Source organism: Coregonus clupeaformis, chromosome 12, assembly GCF_020615455.1.
Source record: "Coregonus clupeaformis isolate EN_2021a chromosome 12, ASM2061545v1, whole genome shotgun sequence".
NCBI lineage: Eukaryota > Metazoa > Chordata > Actinopteri > Salmoniformes > Salmonidae > Coregonus > Coregonus clupeaformis.
Window position 1 is genome coordinate 12,529,728 of NC_059203.1, and position 24,736 is coordinate 12,554,463.

The 24,736-nt window shown below is 45.9% G+C and overlaps 1 protein-coding gene across 1 annotated transcript in view; it reads left to right on the forward strand.

Moving 5' to 3' along the window:
- Nucleotides 1-24,736, forward strand: part of LOC121577705 (multiple epidermal growth factor-like domains protein 6) — a 96,035-nt gene that overhangs the window by 55,241 nt on the left and 16,058 nt on the right. Inside the window, exons 4-14 of the mRNA XM_045224101.1 lie at nucleotides 15,541-15,663; nucleotides 16,916-17,041; nucleotides 21,505-21,627; nucleotides 21,743-21,865; nucleotides 21,984-22,121; nucleotides 22,744-22,866; nucleotides 23,144-23,266; nucleotides 23,472-23,642; nucleotides 24,055-24,186; nucleotides 24,334-24,462; nucleotides 24,568-24,696. Of these exons, the coding sequence (XP_045080036.1) occupies nucleotides 15,541-15,663; nucleotides 16,916-17,041; nucleotides 21,505-21,627; nucleotides 21,743-21,865; nucleotides 21,984-22,121; nucleotides 22,744-22,866; nucleotides 23,144-23,266; nucleotides 23,472-23,642; nucleotides 24,055-24,186; nucleotides 24,334-24,462; nucleotides 24,568-24,696 (1,440 nt within the window). The remainder of the gene's footprint in view (nucleotides 1-15,540; nucleotides 15,664-16,915; nucleotides 17,042-21,504; nucleotides 21,628-21,742; nucleotides 21,866-21,983; nucleotides 22,122-22,743; nucleotides 22,867-23,143; nucleotides 23,267-23,471; nucleotides 23,643-24,054; nucleotides 24,187-24,333; nucleotides 24,463-24,567; nucleotides 24,697-24,736) is intronic.

Genomic DNA, 24,736 nt, shown 5'->3' on the forward strand with positions numbered 1-24,736 from the left:
CATGGGAGACAGACATGATGGAGGAGGCAGGCAAGAAGGTATACACTAAAAAGAGAGAGGGATACAGGGGGAGGGAGGAGAAATCAAGAGAGGCAGAGAGAGCAATAAGTTGTTCTGCCTCACACAAGATGTGACTGGAATTAAAAATCTAAACAGGGTTTTGTTATTATTTTATAAATTAATGTCTCATATTACAGTATCTCAAGCTCAGTATTTTTGTTGTAATTTTGTATATTGCATGTGGGCTTATTTTAGCATTTTGGGGGCATTAACACCTTTTTAGAATCTGAGACTAAGTATATACTAGTTCTTAGTTATGGCGTTGTCAGGATGGTTGATGCTCCTCGTGGTGTGTTTTGGGGCTCATATTGAACCAGTCTTGGGCTCCAACAATCTGTACCACCGCTATCATAGAAGGATTTGCTATATGCCTAACTGCTTCCATGGATACAATGGCTACAATGGGTACAACATGGTGTATCATATGCCAGGTGAGTGCTACAGTACATTCCACACTTATGTGGTTATGTCTATGCTTGCATGGACAATACTGCCTGTAAATGATATCTCAGTGGGTTTTTGTCATGTAGAGGTACAGGCTGTTACAATATTGTTGGCTTGGAGTCATTGTATCTGAATGAAAAAATACCTTATGATTATGAGCTGATCTGGGTAAAGCTTTCCTCTAAATAATAATTTGATCCAGATCATTAGACCTAGGCCTGAACATTACTTTCAGTTAGATGACAGGTGTATTATTGTGCATAACGTCTAATGTCAAATCTTGCACGGCAAAGCAGACAGATTCTCAGTGTTATCAGTCCACTCCTAATGTAGAGATATCAGGGCGGGTGCCCTTGTGTGAAGCCTGGCACTACCCACATGACTTCAGTAGAAGATTGGAACATGGGAGGCTTCCACTTATCAGTGGAGAGATTACCAATGTTTAGTAATAATTACACAAATGTGACAGATCTTGTCAGTAAAAGTAATGACTGCAGCTCTGGAAGATGGACAGACATATCCAGGTTTAGGTGGCTAGGTCCAATGATCTACATGTACATGCACACAATATCTGGCTGCATAAATTAGATGCAGCATACCTCTATTTAGGTGGGACTTGCGAAGCAAAAGTCCAGACTTTAAATCCTTGTCATAGTTCTTATTATTCTTCTGCATGCTACTCCTCTTACACCGTTTAAATTAGAAACGCCATTAAAACTTTAAAATGTGCAGACTGATCTGGAATAGTGCTTGCATGCAACCTTTTGATATTATTTATACTTTTTAAACTATAAATGTTTTTGTCTTTCTTTTCACTTTAATGTGACTTTTTTCAACATCCTAAAGCTCCCCATTGTGACATCATCACTGCCAACTTCCATTCACTGTAAATGCAACAATGCAACTTTTGACACAAATCAGCTACTTACACAAAACACTTACACAAAAAGTTAGAGAGTATGACATCTTCCTCTACTTCTCTGCTATTCAAATCTGAAATAATAACAATATTATCTGGTACCAATCAAACGTTACAGCTGTTTAAGTGACCGCATCAATGTCACAAGTGTAGAGAGGAGTAGGCAGGAGGCAGTCGCAGGTTTAGAACTACTGAATTTATCAACGCACCATAGCTTAAAGCGGGATGATACCCACAGTGCAAAATATAAAGTACTCAGGAAATAGTAGGAGAGATTCCGCTCAGGAAAACAAGCAACATATACAATGACCGACAAAGACAAATGACAGAGGGAGTATATATACAGTGATAGAGTGGGGATTGGAACCAGGTGTGTGTATTGATGACGAGACAAGTCCGGGGTTGATGAGTGAAGGGTGTTTGCCAGCAGCCAAAGCGAAGGCTGGTGTGACAATCAACAACAATTTCTGTAACTTTTTATAAACAACTGACATTTTCACCACTTTCCCAACAAGTTAGACAAAAACTTAGAGTGTATGACATATTGGTCTACTTCTCTGCTATTCCTGTACATATCTAATGATACAGCTCTTTAAGTAACCACATCAACAACTTTTCGTCTTAATTTTTTCAAACAACTGCCGTTTTGGCCACTTTCCCAGCACTTTAGACAAAAACTTATAGGGTATGACATCTTGGTCAAATCTGGAAATAAGAACAGAATATCTACTACCAATCAAGTGGTACAGCTGTTTTAGTAACCACATCAACTAATTGTGACTCACCACTTGGATTTGGTCTTATGTGGGGCGGCAGGTAGCTTAGTGGTTAAGAGCGTTGTGCCAGTAACCGAAATTAGAACTGCTGGTTCTAATCCCCGAGCCGACTAGGTGAAAAATCTGTCGATGTGCCCTTGAGCAAGGCACTTAATCCTAATTGCTCCTGTAAGTCGCTCTGGACAATGTAATCAACGTGTAAGATCACACACATAATGTTATCTAACGAGCCAGCCAGCTAACGTTAGCTAGTTAAACAACAATGAACATAGTGCCAAATCATGTTGTTACTACCCTGCATGAATCTGCTGGGAGCTAATCAACCAGGTTCAATGTTAGCTAGCTAACATTAGGCTCTAACTAGCAATGCAAGCGGTTCTGGGATACGAATAATAATGTCATACACGTAACATTAGCTAGGGAGCCAGCCAGCTAATGTTAGCTAGCTAACAGTACACTTTAGCTTAAGACATGTAGCTGGCTAGCTAGTAAACAATTAACCTAGCTAGGTAAACAATTAACCTAGCTAGGTAAACAACGTGTAAAATCACACACATCGCGTAACGTTAGCTAACGAGCCAGCCAGCTAAACAACAATGAATAATAATGTCATACACGTAACGTTAGCTAGGGAGCCAGTCAGCTAACGTTAGCTAGCTAGCTAACAGTACACTTTAGCTTGAAATGAAACCACTTCCTGTCAAATGTTGAAATGTGTAATATCTGAAAATGTAGCTAGCTAGACTATCTTACCCTTATACATCATCATCCATGATGGATGCGTCTCCCTCTCACGGATGCCATGCCATGGCTGAAGATGTAATCCGGAGACCGGTATTTTCGCCATCTCTTTAGCTATCATACTCTAATTCCACTGATTTCAAAACTCGATCCTCCAGAAAGTGGAGAGCAACACTTATGCAGCTCCACTACATGATACATAAAAAAAAAGCCGCGTTCGACAAGATTACCAACACAGACTGACCGGCTCAAATAGACAGAAGGCTTCTCTCGGCATGTCCAGCCCACTCATTATCTCAGCCAATCATGGCTAGTGGGAAGGTTGCTGTCTTTTTCTGTGGCTTAACCAACAAGGCTCGTAATTTAACAATTGTATTCGTATTTACAGATGGCATACAAGTTTGTTATTAAGGCACATGAAAGTTCACATGTTCCAGAAGGCATTTCTGCCAAAAAATGCATTTTGATAAAAAATCAAATGAATGTTCAAATGGCTCTCCTGTGAAGTCGTGACTTGCGACATTCGCCTAGTTTCCTGAAACGGGTCACAATTTAGCTAACTTCCCACTGTTGAATTAACTGCCCTGGAATTTATTAGAACTTTCAAATTATAATAATGGGGGAGCACATTCGAAGCATGAGACAAAGAGTAAACATTGTGACTTGACACTAATCAGCTACTTTGATCACTTTTCTCAACAACACGTCGTAGACAAAAACGTAAAGGGTATGGCACCTTGGTCTACACTGATAACTACTAACAATCCCCCCCCCTTCCCCCACCCCCTCAATGCCTCTGTGTCTTCTGTACTCTTTTATTACAGTTGTCATATACTGTGGTATTGTCACGATCGTCGAACACAGAGGACCAAGGCGCAGCGTGGGATGCGAACATACTTTTATTTTTAATGATCACACGAACAAAACAACAAAACGATACGTGACGTCCTTGGCAATAGACACTAACCAAACACGGAACAATATCCCACAAACACTGTGGCAAAACAGGCTACCTAAGTATGGTTCCCAATCAGAGACAACAAGCAACAGCTGATTCACGTTGCCTCTGATTGAGAACCACACCGGCCAACATAGAAACAAATGAACTAGATAAACAACCTAGCACACAAAACACATAGAAACAACCCACCCTGGCTCAACATAACAGAGTCCCAGAGCCAGGGCGTGACAGTACCCCCCCCCAAAGGCGCGGACTGCGACCGCGCCAAACATAAACCGAACAGGGGAGGGCATTCCTCCTCGGAGGCGGTTCCGGCTCCGGGCTTGACCCCCACCCTCCAACAAACCCCCCATAGCGCCCCTGGTCCGGTCTGGCCCTGCTGGCTGGATCTGGACTGGACATCGGTGGAGCGGATCGCTCAGGCTCCGATGTGGAGCAGCTAACCGGTACCTGACCAGGCACCGGTGACCCAGGCACAGGCTGTGCCGGACTGACGACGCGCACCACAGGCTTGGTGCGGGGAGCAGGAACAGGCCGGACCGGGCTGACGACGCGCACCATTGGCTTGGTGCGGGGAGCAGGGACGGGCCGAACCGGGCTGACGAAGCGCACCACTGGCTTGGTGCGGGAAGCAGGAACGGGCCGGACCGGGCTGGCGACGCGCACCACAGGCTTGGTGCGAGGGGCAGGAACATGCCGGACCGGGCTGGCGACGCGCACCACAGGCTCGGTGCGAGGGACAGGAACAAGCCGGTCCGTACTGGGGACACACACTACTGGCCCTACGCGGGGATCAGGAACGGGCCGGACCGGACTGGCAACACACCCCAGTACCTCTCGCCGTGCCTCTACATTCTCCTTCCCCCTGGTGACCAGTGACTCCCGTAACCTGGCGGCCTCCTTTGCCAACCCGCTGAACCACTCTATCCCGGCCTCCTGCTGCCCCGTCGTCCACGGCGTGAGCCCCCCCCCCCCAAACATGTTCTGGGCGTCTCTCCTCCCCGTGGGCCAGGCCTCCATGGCTCTCGCCAGACTCTCGCTCCTCTGCTCCCAAGTCCAACCTCTCTCCTCCTCCCGCGGCTTGACCCAGTCGAGGTTGATATCCTTTAGAGCCCTCTCTGGCGTTGGCTTCTGGACACGCTGCTTGGTCCAGCTATGGTGGGATCTTCTGTCACGATCGTCGAACACAGAGGACCAAGGCGCAGCGTGGAATGCGAACATACTTTTATTTTTAATGATCACACGAACAAAACAACAAAACGATACGTGACGTCCTTGGCAATAGACACTAACCAAACACGGAACAATATCCCACAAACACTGTGGCAAAACAGGCTACCTAAGTATGGTTCCCAATCAGAGACAACAAGCAACAGCTGATTCACGTTGCCTCTGATTGAGAACCACACCGGCCAACATAGAAACAAATGAACTAGATAAACAACCTAGCACACAAAACACATAGAAACAACCCAACCTGGCTCAACATAACAGAGTCCCAGAGCCAGGGCGTGACAGGTATTCTAGTAGGAGAGTGTATAACAGTGTAGTAGGCTAGTCTGAGTGGAGTTATTTGTGATTAAATATGTGATCTATCTGCCCCACAATCCAAAGTAATAAGGTTGAAAGTGTAGTCTATCAAAGTAATCAGACCAATTTAACTTTGGCTATATTTAACTTCTTGGCTTAAGTAGTAATACATTTAAAACGTATTCCATCTACCACGAAAATACTTGTAAAGAGTTAAAGCAAGTCCCACAAATTTGTATTCATGGGAAATTACCATCTAGTTTATTGCTTTTGATTAATATCACAAAACTGAGAATCAGCTAGAAATCCATGTAGATTTAATGCTTGATTGCAGAAATGATGGAGAAATCCCAAAGCCAAACGTTTTTTCCATGAAGAGGAACCGTGTGATCAAGGCTGTGGTGGGTACTGGCCTAATGGCTGCTTTAAGCCAGTGGCTGCTGAGGCTTTGGCTCCATTTTCTGTGGTGTCATGTTCTAGACATGGAAACCAGCCTGGAGGGCTTTTATAGTATGCTATAGTCCACCGGGAAAGAGCTCCACATCTTTGGAGTGATTTCATTAGAAACCAAAACCAAACAAAAGCATGCTGCTTGGACAGAAAAGAGAGCACTCCTATGCCTGCCTGCTTTCCTGGATGGAACGGAGCTGAAGTTTGGCAGCAGTTTGGAGCTGAATTGGTCTAATGTGTAGAGCATGTACTCTGTCCCAAAACCCCATCGTAAAATATGTGGGATCTCCATGTCCTGAAGTGCCTCCAATGGGATTGGATGGGTTAATCTATAGACAGAGCTAGAGATGAGGAATACTGGTAGTGTAGGATGTACAGTACAGTAAGGACTGATCTAGTTGCATGCTTCTCTAACCCACTGCACAGTGCACACTATGGCTTGGCTAAGATGTGGTTCTGATTATACAGTATTTACATCTGTTCTGTTATAAGCAACCAGGCCAAGAAGAAATATACATAATATCTCCCCCTCCATTGTGTGGGTACTGTATCCACCAGGGGAGGGCTGCTGTTCCTTCCCGGAATCCCAGGCCCACTGTGATCAATACTGTTCTGGAGGTGGTCACAGGTTGTTTGTGTGTCCTTCTGGCTGCTTTCATGTAAGACAGACATACAGCTCTGGGGTAGCGTGTAATGATGGCGATGGAGCTCAGCTGTACCAGTCCAGATCCCTCATAGCGTGCCACCAGTCAGGGCTCTGGAAGGGAAGGGGGTTCTCTGGGCTCTCTCCTTCTGGGACTGTCTCTCTTGATCTCATCTCTTCCTCCATGGCTCCAAGTGCATGAAAAGAGAACGCTTGATCATGTTAGGCACAGTTAAGTCACCATTGTAAAAGAGGATGTGCAAGCATGACAGCGTAATGACATTAGCCACAATAGGTACATTATTGTTCCTATTGAGGAGTGTTATTGTGATGGGGGATTTTTTGTGTGATGAATGTTCATTATTGCTGAATATTACAAAGAATAAATAGATAATTAAGAATTAGGGATTTGCCTTCAGTAGCTTGAGTTGTACATAACACATGATTTCACAATTGCATATTGTTCATAATGCAAAGCACAACACAATGACATGATAAGAACCAAACAATGGGGAGGGGATACAATTACAGAAACTGTCCACTAAGTCCTCCCTTTCTTTCCTTTTGTTTTTTCACAGAGGTACAGCTGAATTCTTGAAATAGTTTAAATGCTTTGTGAGTGGACTTACTGAACTTATCTGAGCAGCACGTAACTCACTCTGCCTCAGTTATTTAAGCTGGCACCAACCATCAGTCATTTTATGGTGTATTTAGTCAGTGTGGCCAAAAACTGTTCACACTCACCTTTTAATGTTTCAATATGCTGACAACCCAAAATACATCATAATGATTCACAGGCTTAATATAATGACTGTATTAAACTTGAACACTGCAGATATTATGTGTGTGTATGCGCATGTGTGCGTGTTTGAGAGAGAGAGAGAGAGAGAGAGAGAGAGAGAGAGAGAGAGAGAGAGAGAGATTACCGTACGACAGACCATGTATTCACCCTGCACACCCTAATTGACAAACAAACCAAAACAAAGGCAAAGTCTTCTCATGCTTTGTTGATTTCAAAAAAGCTTTTGACTCAATTTGGCATGAGGGTCTGCTATACAAATTGATGGAAAGTGGGGTTCGGGGAAAAACATACGACATTATAAAATCCATGTACACAAACAACAAGTGTGTGGTTAAAATTGGCAAAAAACACACACATTTCTTTCCACAGGGCCGTGGGGTGAGACAGGGATAAAGTTTAAGCCCCACCCTCTTCAACATATATATCAACGAATTGGCGTGGGCACTAGAACAGTCTGCAGCACCCAGCCTCACCTCAAAATCCAGAAAAGAGCCGTTACATTCTATAACCACTTAAAAGGAAACGATTCCCAAACCTTCCATAACAAAGCCATCACCTACAAAGAGATGAACTTGTAGAATAGTCCCCTAAGTAAGCTGGTCCTGGGGCTCTGTTCACAAACACAAACAGAACCCACAGAGCCCCAGGACAACAACAACAACACAATTAGACCCAACCAAATCATGAGAAAACAAAAAGAGAATTACTTGACACATTGGAAAGAATTAACAAAAAAACAGTGCAAACTAGAATGCTATTTGGCTCTAAACAGAGAGTACACAGTGGCAGAACACCTGACCACTGTGACTGACCCAAATTTAAGGAAAGCTTTGACTATGTACAGACTCCGTGAGCATAGCCTTGCTATGAATATATCCAAAATGGCATAGCAGTGCGGTCGTGTTTTCTGTAGTGTCCTCATGTAAATAGCCTTTTTTTATTTTTATTTTTTTTGTCTTTTTCGTATATATTTCTCAATCTCACTTTCCATCCTTTAACTAAATATACTTTCCTGCTACCCGCCTCACCCAATGTGGAACGGATTCTATTATTTCTTCATACATTTTTATCCAGAACCTCTGGCTGAAACTAGCCAGCTAGCCAGCTAACTAGCTACTTGCTATTAGCCACCATTAGCGGTTTTCACCATTGTCCGTGGCCGTGGCCTGCACTACCTACCAGCCAGCTCTAGCCTGGACAATTATCGGCCAGTCTGCACATCGCAATATCGAGCCAGAGCATATCGGATTTTCTGCCGGAATCACTGAATCACTGGACCTTAACACCGGATCATCGCAACTAGCTAGCTGCAACCGAATGGCTGTTGTCGTTGTTGGCTAATCACCACTAATCACCACTGTCCTGAAGCTAACCCCAGTTAGCCCTGAGCTAGCCTCGAGCCAGGCTCATCTCCCGGCTATCTACCTCTCTGTCAACCGGATGGGACCTCCTAGTGTTGACACGGAGCCCCGCCAATCCATCACGACTGGTCTGCCGACGTAATCTTCCTGTTGCAATGACCACGAAGATTAATCTGCTAGCCCTGGCCCGCTAGCACACGCAATCAACAGCCGTGCCTGTAGCGTAGCAGCCACTGAACTGCTCCCGGACTTACTTATTGCTGTTCAGTGGACCTTATGATCACTCAGCTACACAGCTGATGCCTGCTGGACTGTTCCTTTATACGGTACCCATCCTGTTGATCTGTTTAGCCTCAGCTCAAACTTTCGTCACCATTACTAGCTGTTGTCTTAGCTCTCTCGAATAACACCTGTGACTGCTTTATGCCTATCTCCCATGTCAATATGCCTTGCCTATTGCTGTTTCAGTTAGTTCTAACTGTACTTTTTCAATGTAGAGCCCCCAGTCCTGCTCAACCTGTCTCAGATAGATCCTTTGTCCTACCCCCCACACACGCTGAGACCGGCTCAATCGGTGCCTCCAGTGATGCTATCACTTTCATCTTTACCCAATGCTTAGGTTTACCTCCACTGTACTCATATCCTTCCATATCCTTGTCTGTACATAATGCCCTGAATCTATTCTACAAGGCCCGGAAATCGGCCCCTTTTTTTCTCTGTACCCAACGCACTAGAAGACCAGTTCTTAAAGCCTTTAGCCGTATCCTTATTCTACTCCTCCTCTGTTCCTCTGGTGATGTAGAGGTTAACCCAGGCCCTTTTTTTTTTAAATATATATATATATTTTTTTATTTTATTTTTATTTTAATTTTATTTTTTGGGGGGGAGGGGGGGGATACTGTAGCCCCCAGTATCACTCCTGCTCCCCAGGCGCTATCATTTGTTGACTTCTGTAATCGCAAAAGCCTTGGTTTCTTGCATGTTAACATCAGAAACCTCCTCCCTAAGTTTTAGTTATTCACTGCGTTAGCACACTCCACCAACCCTGATGTTCTAGCGGTGTCTGAATCCTGGCTTAGGAAGGCCACCAAAGATTCTGAAATGTCCATTCCCAACTACAACATTTTCCGTCTAGATAGAACTGCCAAAGGGGGCGGAGTTGCAATCTACTGTAGAGATAGCCTGCAGAGCTCTATCATACTATCCAGGTCTGTGCCCAAACAGTTTGAGCTTCTACTTCTAAAAATCCACCTTTCCAGAAATAAGTATCTCATTGTTGCCGCTTGCTACAGACCCCCCTCAGCCCCCAGCTGTGCCCTGAACACCATATGTGAATTGATTGCCCCCCATCTATTCTCAGAGTTTGTATTGCTTGGTGACCTAAACTGGGATATGCTTAACACTCCGGCCGTCCTATAATCTAAACTAGATGCCCTCAATCTCACAGAAATGATCAAGGAACCTACCAGGTACAACCTTAAATCCGTTAACATGGGCACCCTCATAGATATCATCCTGACTAATTGACCCTCTAAATACACCTCCGCTGTCTTCAGCCAGGATCTCAGCGATCACTGCCTCATTGCCTGCGTCCGTAATGGGTCCGTGGTCAAACGACCACCCCTCATCACTGTCAAACGTTCCCTAAAACACTTCAGCAAGCAGGCCTTTCTAATTGACCTGGCCCGGGTATCCTGGATGGATATTGACCTCATTCCATCAGTAGGGGATGCCTGGTTGTTCTTTAAAAGTGTTTTCCTCTCCATCTTAAATAATCATGCTCATTCAAAAAATGCAGAACTAAGAACAGATATAGCCCCTGGTTCACCCCAGACTTGACTGCCCTTGACCAGCACAAAAACATCCTGTGGCGTACGGCATTAGCATCGAACAGCCCCCGCGATATCCAACTTTTCAGGGAAGTCAGGAACCAATATACATAATCAGTTAGGAAAGCAAAGGATAACTTTTTCAAACAGAAATGTGCATCCTGTAGCACTAACTCCAAAAGGTTTTGGGACACTGTAAAGTCCATGGAGAATAAGAGCACCTCCTCCCAGCTGTCCACTGCACTGAGGCTAGAAACATTGTCACTACCGATAAATCTACGATAATCGAACATTTCAACAAGCATTTTGCTACGGCTGGCCATGCTTTCCACCTGGCTACCCCTACCCCGGCCACCAGCTCTACACCCTCCGCTGCAACTTGCCCATGCCCCCCACCCCGCTTCTCCTTCACCCAAATTCAGATAGCTGATGTTCTGAAAGAGCTGCAAAATCTGGACCCCTACAAATCAGCTGGGCTAGACAATCTGGACCCTTTCTTTCTAAAATTAGCCGCCGAAATTGTCGCAACCCCTATCACCAGCCTGTTTAACCTCTCTTTCGTATCGTCTGAGATCCCCAGAGATTGGAAAGCTGCCACGGTCATCCCCCTCTTCAAAGGGGCTGACACTCTAGATCCAAACTGTTACAGACCTATATCCATCCTGCCCTGCCTTTCGAAAGTATTTGAAAGCCAAGTTAACAAACAGATCACCGACCATTTAGAATACCACCGTACCTTCTCCGCTATGCAATCTGGTTTCCGAGCTGGTCATGGGTGTACCTCAGCCACGCTCAAGGTCCTAAACGATATAATAACCGCAATCAATAAAAGACAGTACTGTGCAGCCGTCTTCATTGACCTGGCCAAGGCTTTTGACTCTGTCAATCACCGCATTCTTATTGGCAGACTAAATAGCCTTGGTTTCTCAAATGACAGCCTCGGCTGGTTCACCAAGTACTTCTCAGATAGAGTTCAATGTGTCAAATTGGAGGGCCTGTTGTCTGGACCTCTGGCAGTCTCTATGGGGGTGCCACAGGGTTCAATTCTCTGGCCGACTCTATTCTCTGTGTATATCAATGATTTCGCTCTTGCTGCTGGTGACTCTCAGATCCACCTCTACGCAGACAACACCATTTTGTATACATCTGGCCCTTCATTGGACACTGTGTTAACAAACCTCCAAACGAGCTTCAATGCCATACAACACTCCTTCAGTAGCCTCCAACTGCTCTTAAACACTAGTCAAACTAAATGCATGCTCTTCAATCGAACGCTGCTGGCACCCGCCCAGCCGACTAGAATCACCACTCTCGACGGGTCTGACCTAGAGTATGTGGACAACTACAAATACCTAGGTGTCTGGTTAGACTGTAAACTCTTCTTCCAGACATTAAGAATCTCCAATCCAAAGTTAAATCTAGAATCGGCTTCCTATTTCGCAACAAAGCCTCCTTCACTCATGCTGCCAAACATGCCCTCGTAAAACGGACTATCCTACCGATCCTTGACTTCGGCGATGTCATTTACAAAATAGCCTCCAACACTCTACTCAGCAAATTGGATGTAGTCTATCACAGTGCCATCCGTTTTGTCTCCAAAGCCCCATACACTACCCACCACTGTGACCTGTACGCTCTTGTTGGCTGGTCCTCACTACATGTTCGTCGTCAAACCCACTGGCTCCAGGCCATGTATAAATCACTGCTAGGCAAATCCCCGCCTTATCTTAGCTCATTGGTCACCATAGCAGCACCCACCCGTAGTCTGCGCTCCAGCAGGTATATCTCACTGGTCATTCCCAAAGCCAACACCTCCTTTGGCCGCCATTCCTTCCAGTTCTCTGCTGCCAATGACTGGAACGAATTGCAAAAATCTCTGAAGCTGGAGACTCTTATCTCCCTCACTAACTTTAAGCATCAGTTGTCAGAGCACCTTACCGATCACTGCACCTGTACACAGCCCATCTGAAATTAGCCCACCCAACTACCTCATCCCTATATTGTTATCTATTTTGCTCTTTTGCACCCCAGTATCTCAATTTGCACATAATCTCTTGCACATCTAGCATTCCAGTGTTAATACTAATTGTAATTATTTTGCACTATAGCCTATTTATTGCCTTACCTCCATAACTTGCTACATTTGCACACACTGTATATATATTTTCTGTTGTATTTTTTTACTTTATGTTTTTTTACCCCATATGTAACTCTGTGTTGTTGTTTTTATCGCACGGCTTTGCTTTATCTTGGCCAGGTCGCAGTTGTAAATGAGAACATGTTCTCAACTGGCTTACCTGGTTAAATAAAGGTGAAAAAAATAAATAATTGGATGTTGTCTATCACAGTGCCATCCGTTTTGTCACCAAAGCCCAATATACTACCCACCATTGTGACCTGTATGCTCTCGTTGGCTGGCCCTCACTACATATTCGTCGGCAAACCCACTGGCTCTAGGTCATCTATAAATCCCTTCTAGGTAAATCCCCGCCTTATCTTAGCTCATTGGTCACCATAGCAACACCCACCCGTAGTATGCGTTCCAGCAGGTATATCTCACTGGTCATCCCCAAAGCCAACACCTCCTTTGGTCGCCATTCCTTCCAGTTCTCTGCTGCAAATGACTGGAACGAACTGCAAAAATCTCTGAAGCTGGAGACACTTATCTCCCTCACTATCTTTAAGCATCAGTTGTCAGAGCAGCTTACCGATCACTGCAACTGTACACAGCCCATCTGTAATTAGCCCACCCAACTACCTCAACCAGTGAAGAACAAACACCATTGTAAATACAACCCATATTTATGTTTATTTATTTTCCCATTTGTACTTTACTATTTTCACATTGTTACAACACTGTATAAAGTGAGGGAAAAAAGTATTTGATCCCCTGCTGATTTTCTACGTTTGCCCACTGACAAAGACATGATCAGTCTATAACTTTAATGGTAGGTTTATTTGAACAGTGAGAGACAGAATAACAACAAAAAAATCCAGAAAAACGCATGTCAAAAATGTTATAAATTGATTTGCATTTTAATTAGGGAAAAAAGTATTTGACCCCTCTGCAAAACATGACTTAGTACTTGGTGGCAAAACCCTTGTTGGCAATCACAGAGGTCAGACGTTTCTTGTAGTTGGCCACCAGGTTTGCACACATCTCAGGAGGGATTTTGTCCCACTCCTCTTTGCAGATCTTCTCCAAGTCATTAAGGTTTCGAGGCTGACGTTTGGCAACTCGAATCTTCAGCTCCCTCCACAGATTTTCTATGGGATTAAGGTCTGGAGACTGGCTAGGCCACTCCAGGACCTTAATGTGCTTCTTCTTGAGCCACTCCTTTGTTGCCTTGGCCGTGTGTTTTGGGTCATTGTCATGCTGGAATACCCATCCATGACCCATTTTCAATGCCCTGGCTAAGGGAAGGAGGTTCTCACCCAAGATTTGACAGTACATGGCCCCGTTGATGCGGTGAAGTTGTCTTGTCCCCTTAGCAGAAAAACACCCCCAAAGCATAATGTTTCCACCTCCATGTTTGACGGTGGGGATGGTATTCTTGGGGTCATAGGCAGCATTCCTCCTCCTCCAAACACGGCGAGTTGAGTTGATGCCAAAGAGCTCGATTTTGGTCTCATCTGACCACAACACTTTCACCCAGTTCTCCTCTGAATCATTCAGATGTTCATTGGCAAACTTCAGACGGGCCTGTATATATGCTTTCTTGAGCAGGGGGACCTTGCGGGCGCTGCAGGATTTCAGTCCTTCACAGCGTAGTGTTACCAATTGTTTTCTTGGTGAAAATGGTTCCAGCTGCCTTGAGATCATTGACAAGATCCTCCCGTGTAGTTCTGGGCTGATTCCTCACCGTTCTCATGATCATTGCAACTCCATGAGGTGAGATCTTGCATGGAGCCACAGGCCGAGGGAGATTGACAGGTCTTTTGTGTTTCTTCCTTTTGCGAATAATCACACCAACTGTTGTCACCTTCTCACCAAGCTGCTTGGCGATGGTCTTGTAGCCCATTCCAGCCTTGTGTAGGTCTACAATCTTGTCCCTAACATCCTTGGAGAGCTCTTTGGTCTTGGCCATGGTGGAGAGTTTGGATTCTGATTGATTGATTGCTTCTGTGGACAAGTGTCTTTTATACAGGTAACAAACTGAGATTAGGAGCACTCCCTTTAAGAGTGTGCTCCTAATCTCAGCTCGTTACCTGTATAAAAGACACCTGGGTCCAGAAATCTTTTTGATTGAGAGGGGGTCAAATACTTATTTCCCTCATTAAAATGCAAATCAATTTATAACATTTTTGACATGCGTTTTTTCTGGATTTTTTTGTTGTTATTCTGTCTCTCACTGTTCAAATAAACCTACCATTAAAATTATAGACTGATCATTTCTTTCTCAGTGGGCAAACGTACAAAATCAGCAGGGGATCAAATACTTTTTTCCCTCACTGTATATATATACATAATATGACATTTAGAATGTCTTTATTCTTTTGGAACTTCTGAGTGTTTGTTTACTGTTAATATTTATTGTTTATTTCACTTTTGTTTACTATCTACTTCACTTGCTTTGGCAATGTTAACATACGTTTCCCATGCCAATAAAGCCCTTAAATTGAATTGAATTGAAATTGAGAGAGAGAGAGAGAGAGAGAAATAAGTAACGTGTGAACTGTGAATGTTTTCAACAGTTTGATGTACTGTATTTTTTTTTTTTTGTCAAGTGTCTCATTGGGGTTAATATCTTAATTGTCATGTTGGTGACAGACAGAATGTTACCAGTCAAAGCAGAACGGGTCACCTCTGATCTCACTGTGGGTCTGGCCTACAATTGTCTTAGAGGAGCATATCTTTCTCCTAAAGCTGTGTTTAAATTCCAGTTTCAGAGCATGGAAGCTTTCTGGAGTTTACTCTCCAGGAATACTTTGCTGATAATGAGACAACATTTAGGACAATTGCTCTAATTTCCCTTCCTCTGTGTGCGTGTGTTTGTGCGTGCGTGTGTGGTCATGCACTGCAGATATTGATGAGTGCCAAGTCCACAACGGGGGCTGCCAGCACAGTTGCGTGAACTCCAGGGGCTCCTATCACTGTGAATGCAACCCAGGCTCTCGACTCCATGTGGATGGACGCACCTGCATTGGTGAGTAACAATAGCAACCAGTGGCCCATGAACCTGATAACCCTATGTTATACAACATCATCATGATATACAAACCACAAACATATTGTGTCATTCTAGTCTGTGGAAGCTTTTGGAAAACCCAGGGTCTAGGTATGGGTAAGTATAGTCCTCAGGAACTACAGTATAGAAAGGTCTCAATTCAGTTGAAAAGATAATCTTTCTCAATCTCAACTCGCACAGCAAAGGAATGTATAGAGAGCGTCTTCTCTGACATTTAGAATGGAAATGTAAGCTGCTTTTCTTGGCTTCAAGACAATGTATATGATATGAGTGTAGGAATGAGAGAGAATAGAGAGGAGGACCCTAGTGTCACTGCCTGTTGTGTGATGGCTGTGGTGTGGTGATAATGACTGATTGCACTAATAATCACAGTGCATAAGTGGACTGTCTCAGGGGTGATGCGTGTCTGTGAGGCTGCATATCTTTCTCTTGACGGCGTCTGGGAACTATGCTGTACCACTGGGAGGGAGGGAGAGAGAGAGAGAGAGAGAGAGAGAGAGAGAGAGAGAGAGAGAGAGAGAGAGAGAGATGCATACCATTAGCCACAGAGGCAGGAGAGGAAAGGAACACCAGATGTCTTCCGATATCATTTCAACATATCAGTCATTTTTTCATATCCAGCATATGGTTTAGCTGGAGAGGTCAGTCTTATCAAGCAGAGCATGTGGATGCATAATGTGTCCAGTCAGTCAGTTTGTCAAAACACAATTAGACAACACCTGCTGTTAAAGCCTCTACGTATTGTTCTCCCAGAGGAGGAGGTCAATCAGAGGCTGGGCCTGGTGTTTTTATCCTGAGATACTGTGGCTGACTGGGAGAGACAGAGAGATATAAAAAGCAGAGATCAGTCAGTGTGCTGGCTCTCTGGCTTCACCTCATCAGCTCAGGAGGAGTGTCCTCCACCACTGAAGACCTTCCATCTGCTGTCTGTGTGGCTATTAACCCTACAGGCATGAGGATGGATCTTTAATGGGTCAGAGCAGAACAATTCACTGAGGTATTTAGCACAGTGTTTGTGTTGGTAACACTTCTGAGCTTGCAACCTTTCAGAAACAGCAAAGGACGCAGAGTGAAGGGTAGAAGCTTCGCTACATTCAGGTTTATATCTGAAAGAATGCATTTCAAAACTCAAAAGGAACTTAGGAACAACGTTTACTGCGCCCTCTCAAAATGTATTCTAAAAATGTATTGTCTGTCTGTCTGTGTCCAGCTGTCCAATCATGTGGAATCAGTAATGGAGGATGTGAGCATTTCTGTGTTCAGCAGTCCGTTGCTGCTTTCCGCTGCCGCTGTAGAGCTAACTATGTGCTGGCTGAGGATGGCAAGCACTGCAAATGTGAGTATCATCATCCTCTGGCCTTTGCACACTACTGTGCACCTGACAGCACACGCACACACACTCACAGATGATTAAATATATCCAAGCACCTGCCAAATACTGAAATACCCTCTAGGTGAAGTAATTTGTGAGAAAACAACATTTCAACCAATTACAAACAAATAAGAAATAAGCTCCCAGGTCACATTAAATGTAGTTTGCTTACCTTCTCCCAGTGTACCGTTGGGCCTCAGGTTTGAGATGAGAAACTGCAGATGAAGTATGTTTAGTAGAAAGACTGCAGAGCGGGCAAGTTGACAGGCTGTGATGTAACACAAAACATGTGGTTTTCTCTTTTTCACCACAAATATGGGCTACATTACTGATCATGATCTTTGGCTGGGGTAATCATAAGTGCAGACACAGAGAGCAGCTTTCAGTGCATGTTGAGTGAAAGGCAGCTAAGAGAGACGGTAGCCCGATACAGACATGAAACTAATGGAAACGTGTAACCCAGAGAGGCAGCTAGATAATAAAGATGGATAGCCATACTTGGAGGAGCTTTACGCTGTAACTATGCCATTCCAAAATAGCGATGTGATGGATGGATGGAGAGGGGAGAGTGTAGGCAAGATACAAGCTGTCATTTATAGTGTTAGGGGAAGGGTATTTGGGAATCCAAGGTGTCCTTTAGGTCCAAGGGTTTGTCATAACACTGTAGATTCATAGCTGCCAATAGTTCATGTCCAACAGGATGTCTACGTTGGACTTCCTTCCATTCAGGAGATGAGACCTTAAATTGGTGTGAATCAGACCCTGATTTGAAGTGTTCACTCATCTTTCATGTTTTTCCACAACATTAGTTCACATTATACTCTGGCAACGCAAAGCACAGCCATGGAATGTCTGGGCAGCAGAGCCCTCCTTTCTCTCTCTCTCTCTCTCTCTCTCCCTCTCTCTCTCTTTCTCTCTCTCTCTCTCTGAGCGAGGGAAGATTATGATTTTACAATAAGAACTGTCTTTTAGACATTTTTACATTTGAATGGTTGTCAAGGCGTGCTGTAGGTGCAGTGGCGGAATCAAACGCAGGACGCAGACGGATAATCCAACAGACTTGTATTAAGCCGAAACACGGCAAACGGACAACACTTGCCCGAAGGCGAAATACGCACGAAGGCGAAAAAGAAACAAAACAGCGCACAAACAGGTGCGTAAACTCCAGCGCAGTGGAGAGAAGCTCAACCGAGCGAAAACACGTCTGACACAATCAATAATACACAACACCTGACAAACACAACGGGAACTAAATAGGACACTAATGACACTAAATGAAAACAGGTGTGACAACACTCAGACAAAAGCAAACGAACATGAAACATACAACGGTGGCAGCTAGTATTCCGGAGACAACGAACGCCGAAGCCTGCCCGAACAAGGGAGAGAGGCAGCCTCGGCCGAAACCGTGACAGTACCCCCCCCTTGACGCGCGGCTCCAGACGTGCGCTGACTCCGGCCGCCTCGGGGACGACCCGGAGGACGCGGAGCCGGGCGCGTCGGGTGCCCACGATGGAATTCCGTCAGGAGAGACAGGTCCAAAATGTCTCTCCTCGGCACCCAGCACCGCTCCTCCGGACCGTACCCCTCCCACTCCACTAGATACTGGAGACCCCCCATCCGACGTCTCGAATCCAAGATGGACCTCACGGAGTACGCCGGTGCCCCCTCGATGTCCAATGGGGGCGGAGGAGTCTCCCTGATCTCACTGTCTTGGAGTGGGCCAGCTACCACCGGCCTGAGAAGGGACACATGGAACGAGGGGTTAATACTTTTATATTCAACAGGTAGCTGTAATTTATAACACACCTCGTTCAACCTTCCCAGGACTTTAAATGGCCCTACAAACCGCCGACCCAGTTTCCGACAGGGCAGGCGGAGGGGCAGGTTCCTGGTAGAGAGCCAGACTCGATCACCAGGTGCGTACACCGGTCCCTCACTGCGGTGGAGATCAGCGCTCGCCTTATGACGTCGGAGGGCCCGCTGCAGGTGGACGTGTGCAGCGTTCCATGTCTCCTCCGAGCGCCTCGCCCACTCATCCACCGCAGGAGCCTCGATCTGGCTCTGCTGCCAGGGTGCCAGAACCGGCTGGTAACCTAACACACATTGGAAAGGGGTTAGGTTAGTGGAGGAATGGCGTAGGGAATTCTGGGCCATTTCGGCCCAGGGAACGTACCTTGCCCACTCCTCCGGCCGGTAGTGCCGGAACACATGGGTGAATAGGGCTTCGGCAGTTTGCAGGGCGGTAGGAAGGCCCGGCATGGGGAGCAAACAACAGGCCTTAGAAAACCGGTCCACAACGACCAGTATAGTGGTATTCCCCTGTGAAGGAGGAAGGTCAGTAAGGAAATCCACCGAGAGGTGGGACCATGGTCGTTGTGGCACGGGCAGGGGTAGTAACTTACCCCTAGGCAGATGTCTAGGCGCCTTACACTGGGCGCACACCGAGCAGGAGGAAACATAAACCCTCACATCCCTTGCCAACGTGGGCCACCAGTACTTGGCACTAAGACAGTGCACTGTCCGGCCGATACCCGGATGTCCAGAGGAGGGTGACGTGTGAGCCCAATAGATCAATCGATCCCGAACCTCGAGCGGAACGTACTTCCGACCCTCCGGGCACTGTGGTGGACTAGGGTCGGTGCGTAACGCCCGCTCGAGTTCAGCATCGACCTCCCACACTACCGGTGCCACCAGACACGACTCCGGCAGTATGGGAGTGGGCTCCACGGACCTCTCCTCCGTGTCATACCGCCGAGACAGCGCATCTGCCTTACCATTCTGTGACCCAGGGATGTACGTGATCTTAAAAGTAAACCTGGTCAAGAACATATTCCATCTTGCCTGGCGAGGGTTCAACCTCCTCGCTGCCCGGATGTACTCCAGGTTACGGTGGTCCGTCAAAATGAGGAAAGGGTGTTGAGCCCCCTCAAGCCAGTGCCTCCACACCTTTAGGGCCTGTACCACGGCTAACAGCTCCCTGTCCCCTACGTCATAGTTCCGCTCCGCCGGACTGAGCTTCTTAGAATAAAAGGCACAGGGGCGGAGTTTAGGTGGCGCGCCAGACCGTTGTGAAAGCACGGCTCCTAGACCGGCCTCTGACGCGTCCACCTCTACCTGGAACGGCAAAGAGGGATCCGGATGCGCCAGCACCGGGGCCGAGGTAAACAGGTCCTTCAGCCTCCCAAACGCCCTGTCCGCCTCGGCCGACCACTGCAGACGCACCGGACCCCCTTCAAAAGAGACGTGATGGGAGCTGCCACCTGTCCAAAAACCCCGGATAAACCTCCGGTAGTAATTCGCAAACCCCAAAAACTGCTGCACCTCCTTCACAGTGGTTGGTGTTTGCCAATTACGCACGGCCGACACCCGGTCTACCTCCATCTTCACCCCTGACGCAGACAACTGATACCCCAAAAAGGAGACCGACTCCTGGAAAAACAGACACTTCTCTGCCTTCACATACAGGTCGTGCTCCACCAGCCTCCGCAACACTCTACGCACCAGGGCAAAATGCTCGACACGGGTAGGCGAGTACACGAGAATGTCATCAATGTACACAACCACCCCCTGCCCCTGCATGTCCCTGAAGATCTCATCCACGAATGATTGGAAAACTGACGGAGCGTTCATCAACCCGTATGGCATGACCAGATACTCGTAATGGCCCGAGGTGGTACTAAAGGCTGTCTTCCATTCATCGCCCTCCCTGATGCGCACCAAGTTGTACGCGCTCCTGAGATCTAATTTAGTGAAGAAACGCGCCCCATGCAACGACTCAGTCATGGTCGCAATCAGCGGGAGTGGATAACTGTACTTCACCGTAATCTGATTGAGACCACGGTAATCGATGCACGGGCGCAAACCACCATCCTTTTTCTTCACAAAAAAAGAAACTTGAGGACGCAGGGGAAGTGGAAGGCTGTATGTATCCTTGTCTCAGAGATTCTTCTATGTAAGTCTCCATAGCTTTCTTCTCCTCTTGAGACAGAGGATACACATGGCTCCGTGGGAGCGCAGCTCCTGCCTGGAGGTCTATCGCACAATCTCCCTGCCTATGGGGCGGCAACTGCGTCGCCCTCGCCTTACTAAACGCAATAGCCAAATAGGTTGGTTGGCCAGGACCAGCTTCCTCTCATTTCTGCAGTGTTAAAGCTTCTCATCCCAGCTGCTGGAGTGGATAGGACAGACAGATACAGGTTAAACAGTCACAACTATGCAGAAAGATACTCAGCCCAGTGTAGAGTTGGGGCCTTTGTCTTGAGTGGTTATGTCAGTGTGTATTCACTCAGTATACTGTATGTGATGTACTTCTGCATTTGAGATAAATGACCTAGAAAAAATCCCACACTGATTGTGTTTGTAAGAAATTGATGTTTGTCAAGATAAAGCGCTGTCAACATTAATCGTTGTCTTCTGTATTACAGTGGAGAATCCATGTCTAGATAAGAATGGTGGCTGCAAGCACGACTGTCTTGTTGATGGTGGCAAGGCCCGCTGTGAATGTAGAAATGGGTACAAGCTAGCAGAGGACAGGAAGACCTGTGAGGGTAAAAAAGATGTCTGTCTGTTGATTACTGCACTACTGTTCATAGAAGGCCAATCATGTCTCTGTATTTAAGTTCTAGTATAGATATATATAGACGCTTTGTTTTTCTGTTCCAGATGTTGATGAGTGTGAGTCGGAGCAGACGGGCTGTGCTCATGGCTGCCACAACACCCTGGGCTCCTTCGCCTGTGTCTGTGAGACTGCCTACGAGCTGGGAGCAGACGGACGCCAGTGCTACCGTGAGTTTGGCTCCTATAATAATCTCCATCTCTTTGATTATTTGACATGATCTGAAATGTATGAAATGTCTCAATCAGAGGTAATCTGAGTGTCATCGCATGTATTTCTGTGTGACAGGGATTGAGATGGAGATCGTCAACAGCTGTGATAGCAACAACGGAGGCTGCTCCCATCACTGCCAGCCCTCCACCGGCGGCCCTGTCTGCAGCTGTAACCAGGGTTACCGACTGGAGGAGGACCTCAAGACCTGTGTTGGTCAGTCTAGAGACTAACCTTCACCATTCAGTCTAGAAACTAACCTTTACCATTCAGTCTAGAGACTAACCTTTACCATTCAGTCCAGAGACTTACCTTTAACATTCAGTCTAGAGACTAACCTTTACCATTCAGTCTAGAGACTAACCTTTACCATTCAGTCCAGAGACTTACCTTTACCATTCAGTCTAGAAACTAACCTTTACCATTCAGTCTAGAGACTAACCTTTACCATTCAGTCTAGAGACTAACTTTTACCATTCAGTCTAGAGACTTACCTTTAACATTCAGCTCAGATCAGTCTAGAGACTAACCTTTACCATTCAGTCCAGAGACTAACTTTTACCATTCAGTCTAGAGACTAACCTTTACTATTCAGTCTAGAGACTTACCTTTAACATTCAGCTCAGATCAGTCTAAAGACTAACCTTTACCATTCAGTCTTGAGACTAACCTTTACCATTAAGTCTTGAGACTAACCTTTACCAGTCAGTCTCGAGACTTACCTTTAATATTGAGTCTAGAGACTACACTTTACCCTCTATATCAGTTTCAGTCAATAACATATCCCAATATCATGATCCTCCCAGTAATGTTTTTAATTGTGTGCTTTGTTTGACAGACCTGGACGAGTGTGGAGAGGGAAGCTCCTGCTGCGAGCAGGACTGTACCAACTACCCTGGGGGCTATGAGTGCTACTGCGCAGCGGGCTACCGCCTCAACTCAGACGGATGTAGCTGTGATGGTATGTTCTCCCCTCTAAAACCTCAGAATAGTGATTTAGTGGGGCACTCATTATACAATAACTGTTGAACCTGGATTGCTTCCAGTTTAACTAATATGTGCATATATGATGCTGTAATATTTGAATCATGTTTGTATTTTCTGGTTTGCTGTACATTGTTTATTACATAAGAACATTGATTCAGTGCTAAATGTCAGTGATTTTGGCTATTTATATCAATTTACCTGACTGAGGAGCAGTGTTTTTGTAAAGTGACTGGACTGTGTGTGTTGTGTAGATGTGGATGAGTGTCTGGCGGCTAACGGTGGCTGTGATCACACATGCCAGAACACCGCCGGCTCCTTCCAGTGTTTCTGCCGCCGAGGCTTTCGTATGGACGAGGACCGACACTCCTGTGAACGTGAGTTCCACCAATCAAATTAGATGTTGTTGCTTAGGGCCACACCACCATCATCATGTCCCACTTGGACCTTTTACCCTTATACAATCTCCTCCCTCTTTGGCTATTTCTCTCTCTCTCTCTCTCTCTCTCTCTCTCTCTCTCTCTCTCTCTCTCTCTCTCTCTCTCTCTCTCTCTCTCTCTCTCTCTCTCTCTCTTTCTGCAGCGCTGGAGAATACAGTTGAGGCCCTGTCTAGTGGGGGCCAGGATGCTGTTGGGCCCCTGCCTCAGCTCACCCTGCTGCAGGACTACAACCAGCCCCTGGAGCGCTATGACGACTATGAGGATGACGACGCTGGAGAGCTGCTGGCTGAGAGCACGCTAGCAGAGAAATTTGGTGAACCACTGAACAAAAACATACACACTATGGTCCTGTATCTGATTAGCTCTGTGTCTGAGCAACAGGAGGTAAACTGTCAGACCTCCATATTTAATTACTAGTTACTGGGCAATGAAATACCCCACAGCAGGTGGCAAATTGGTTAGCAGTTTTTTTTTTACATACCTGGGTAGTAATGGGGAAGCTTCTAGACTGTGGCAGGGGGCTATGGCAGAGAGCAATGGGATCTGTTTTGTGTTGTTCCTTGATGTTTTGATTTGAAAACAGTAATCAGTATTGTAGTATGTAAGGCCATCTCACTGGGGTTGCTGTGCTAGGAAGAATGTAGTTGAAGATTGGCAAATCCCTAACCACAAACAGATATTGTTCTAAAATGTGATAATCAATAATGTCTTTGTCTTGTATGCAGTGTGTCTGAACAACACGTTTGGCCATGACTGCAGTCTGACCTGTGAAGACTGTTCTAACGGAGGGCTCTGTGGCCCAGGGAGAGATGGATGTCACTGTCGCGATGGATGGACAGGCCTCATCTGCAACCAGAGTCAGTATCTGCTCACAGCAAACACACACAGACTGCACTCACAACACAGTAAATTATCAATCTTATGTCTGTGTGTTTTTCTGTGGAACAACACATCTCTGTATTATGGATAAATATATAAAGTTGTATTCTATCCTATCCTAACAGCTTGTCCTGAAGGATCCTTTGGTAAGAACTGCTCGTTTCCCTGTAAGTGTATGAACGGAGCCACCTGTGATCCTGTTAATGGGAATTGTCGCTGCCCACCTGGCGTCAGTGGAGACATGTGCCAGGAAGGTGAGTAACTACTGGTTAACATATACTGTACAAAAACACTCTCTCAGTTATTCACACTCTATTGAAACGTTCAGTTGCCTGATAACAATGCCTTGTTGTCTGTAGGCTGTCCTAAGGGCTTCTATGGGAAACAGTGCAATAAGAAGTGTATCTGTGCCAGTAACGGGCGCTGCCACCGCACCTACGGAGCCTGTCTGTGTGACCCTGGACTCTACGGGAGGTTCTGCCATCTACGTGAGTCACTCACTGTTGACCCCTCACATCTCACCTTTCA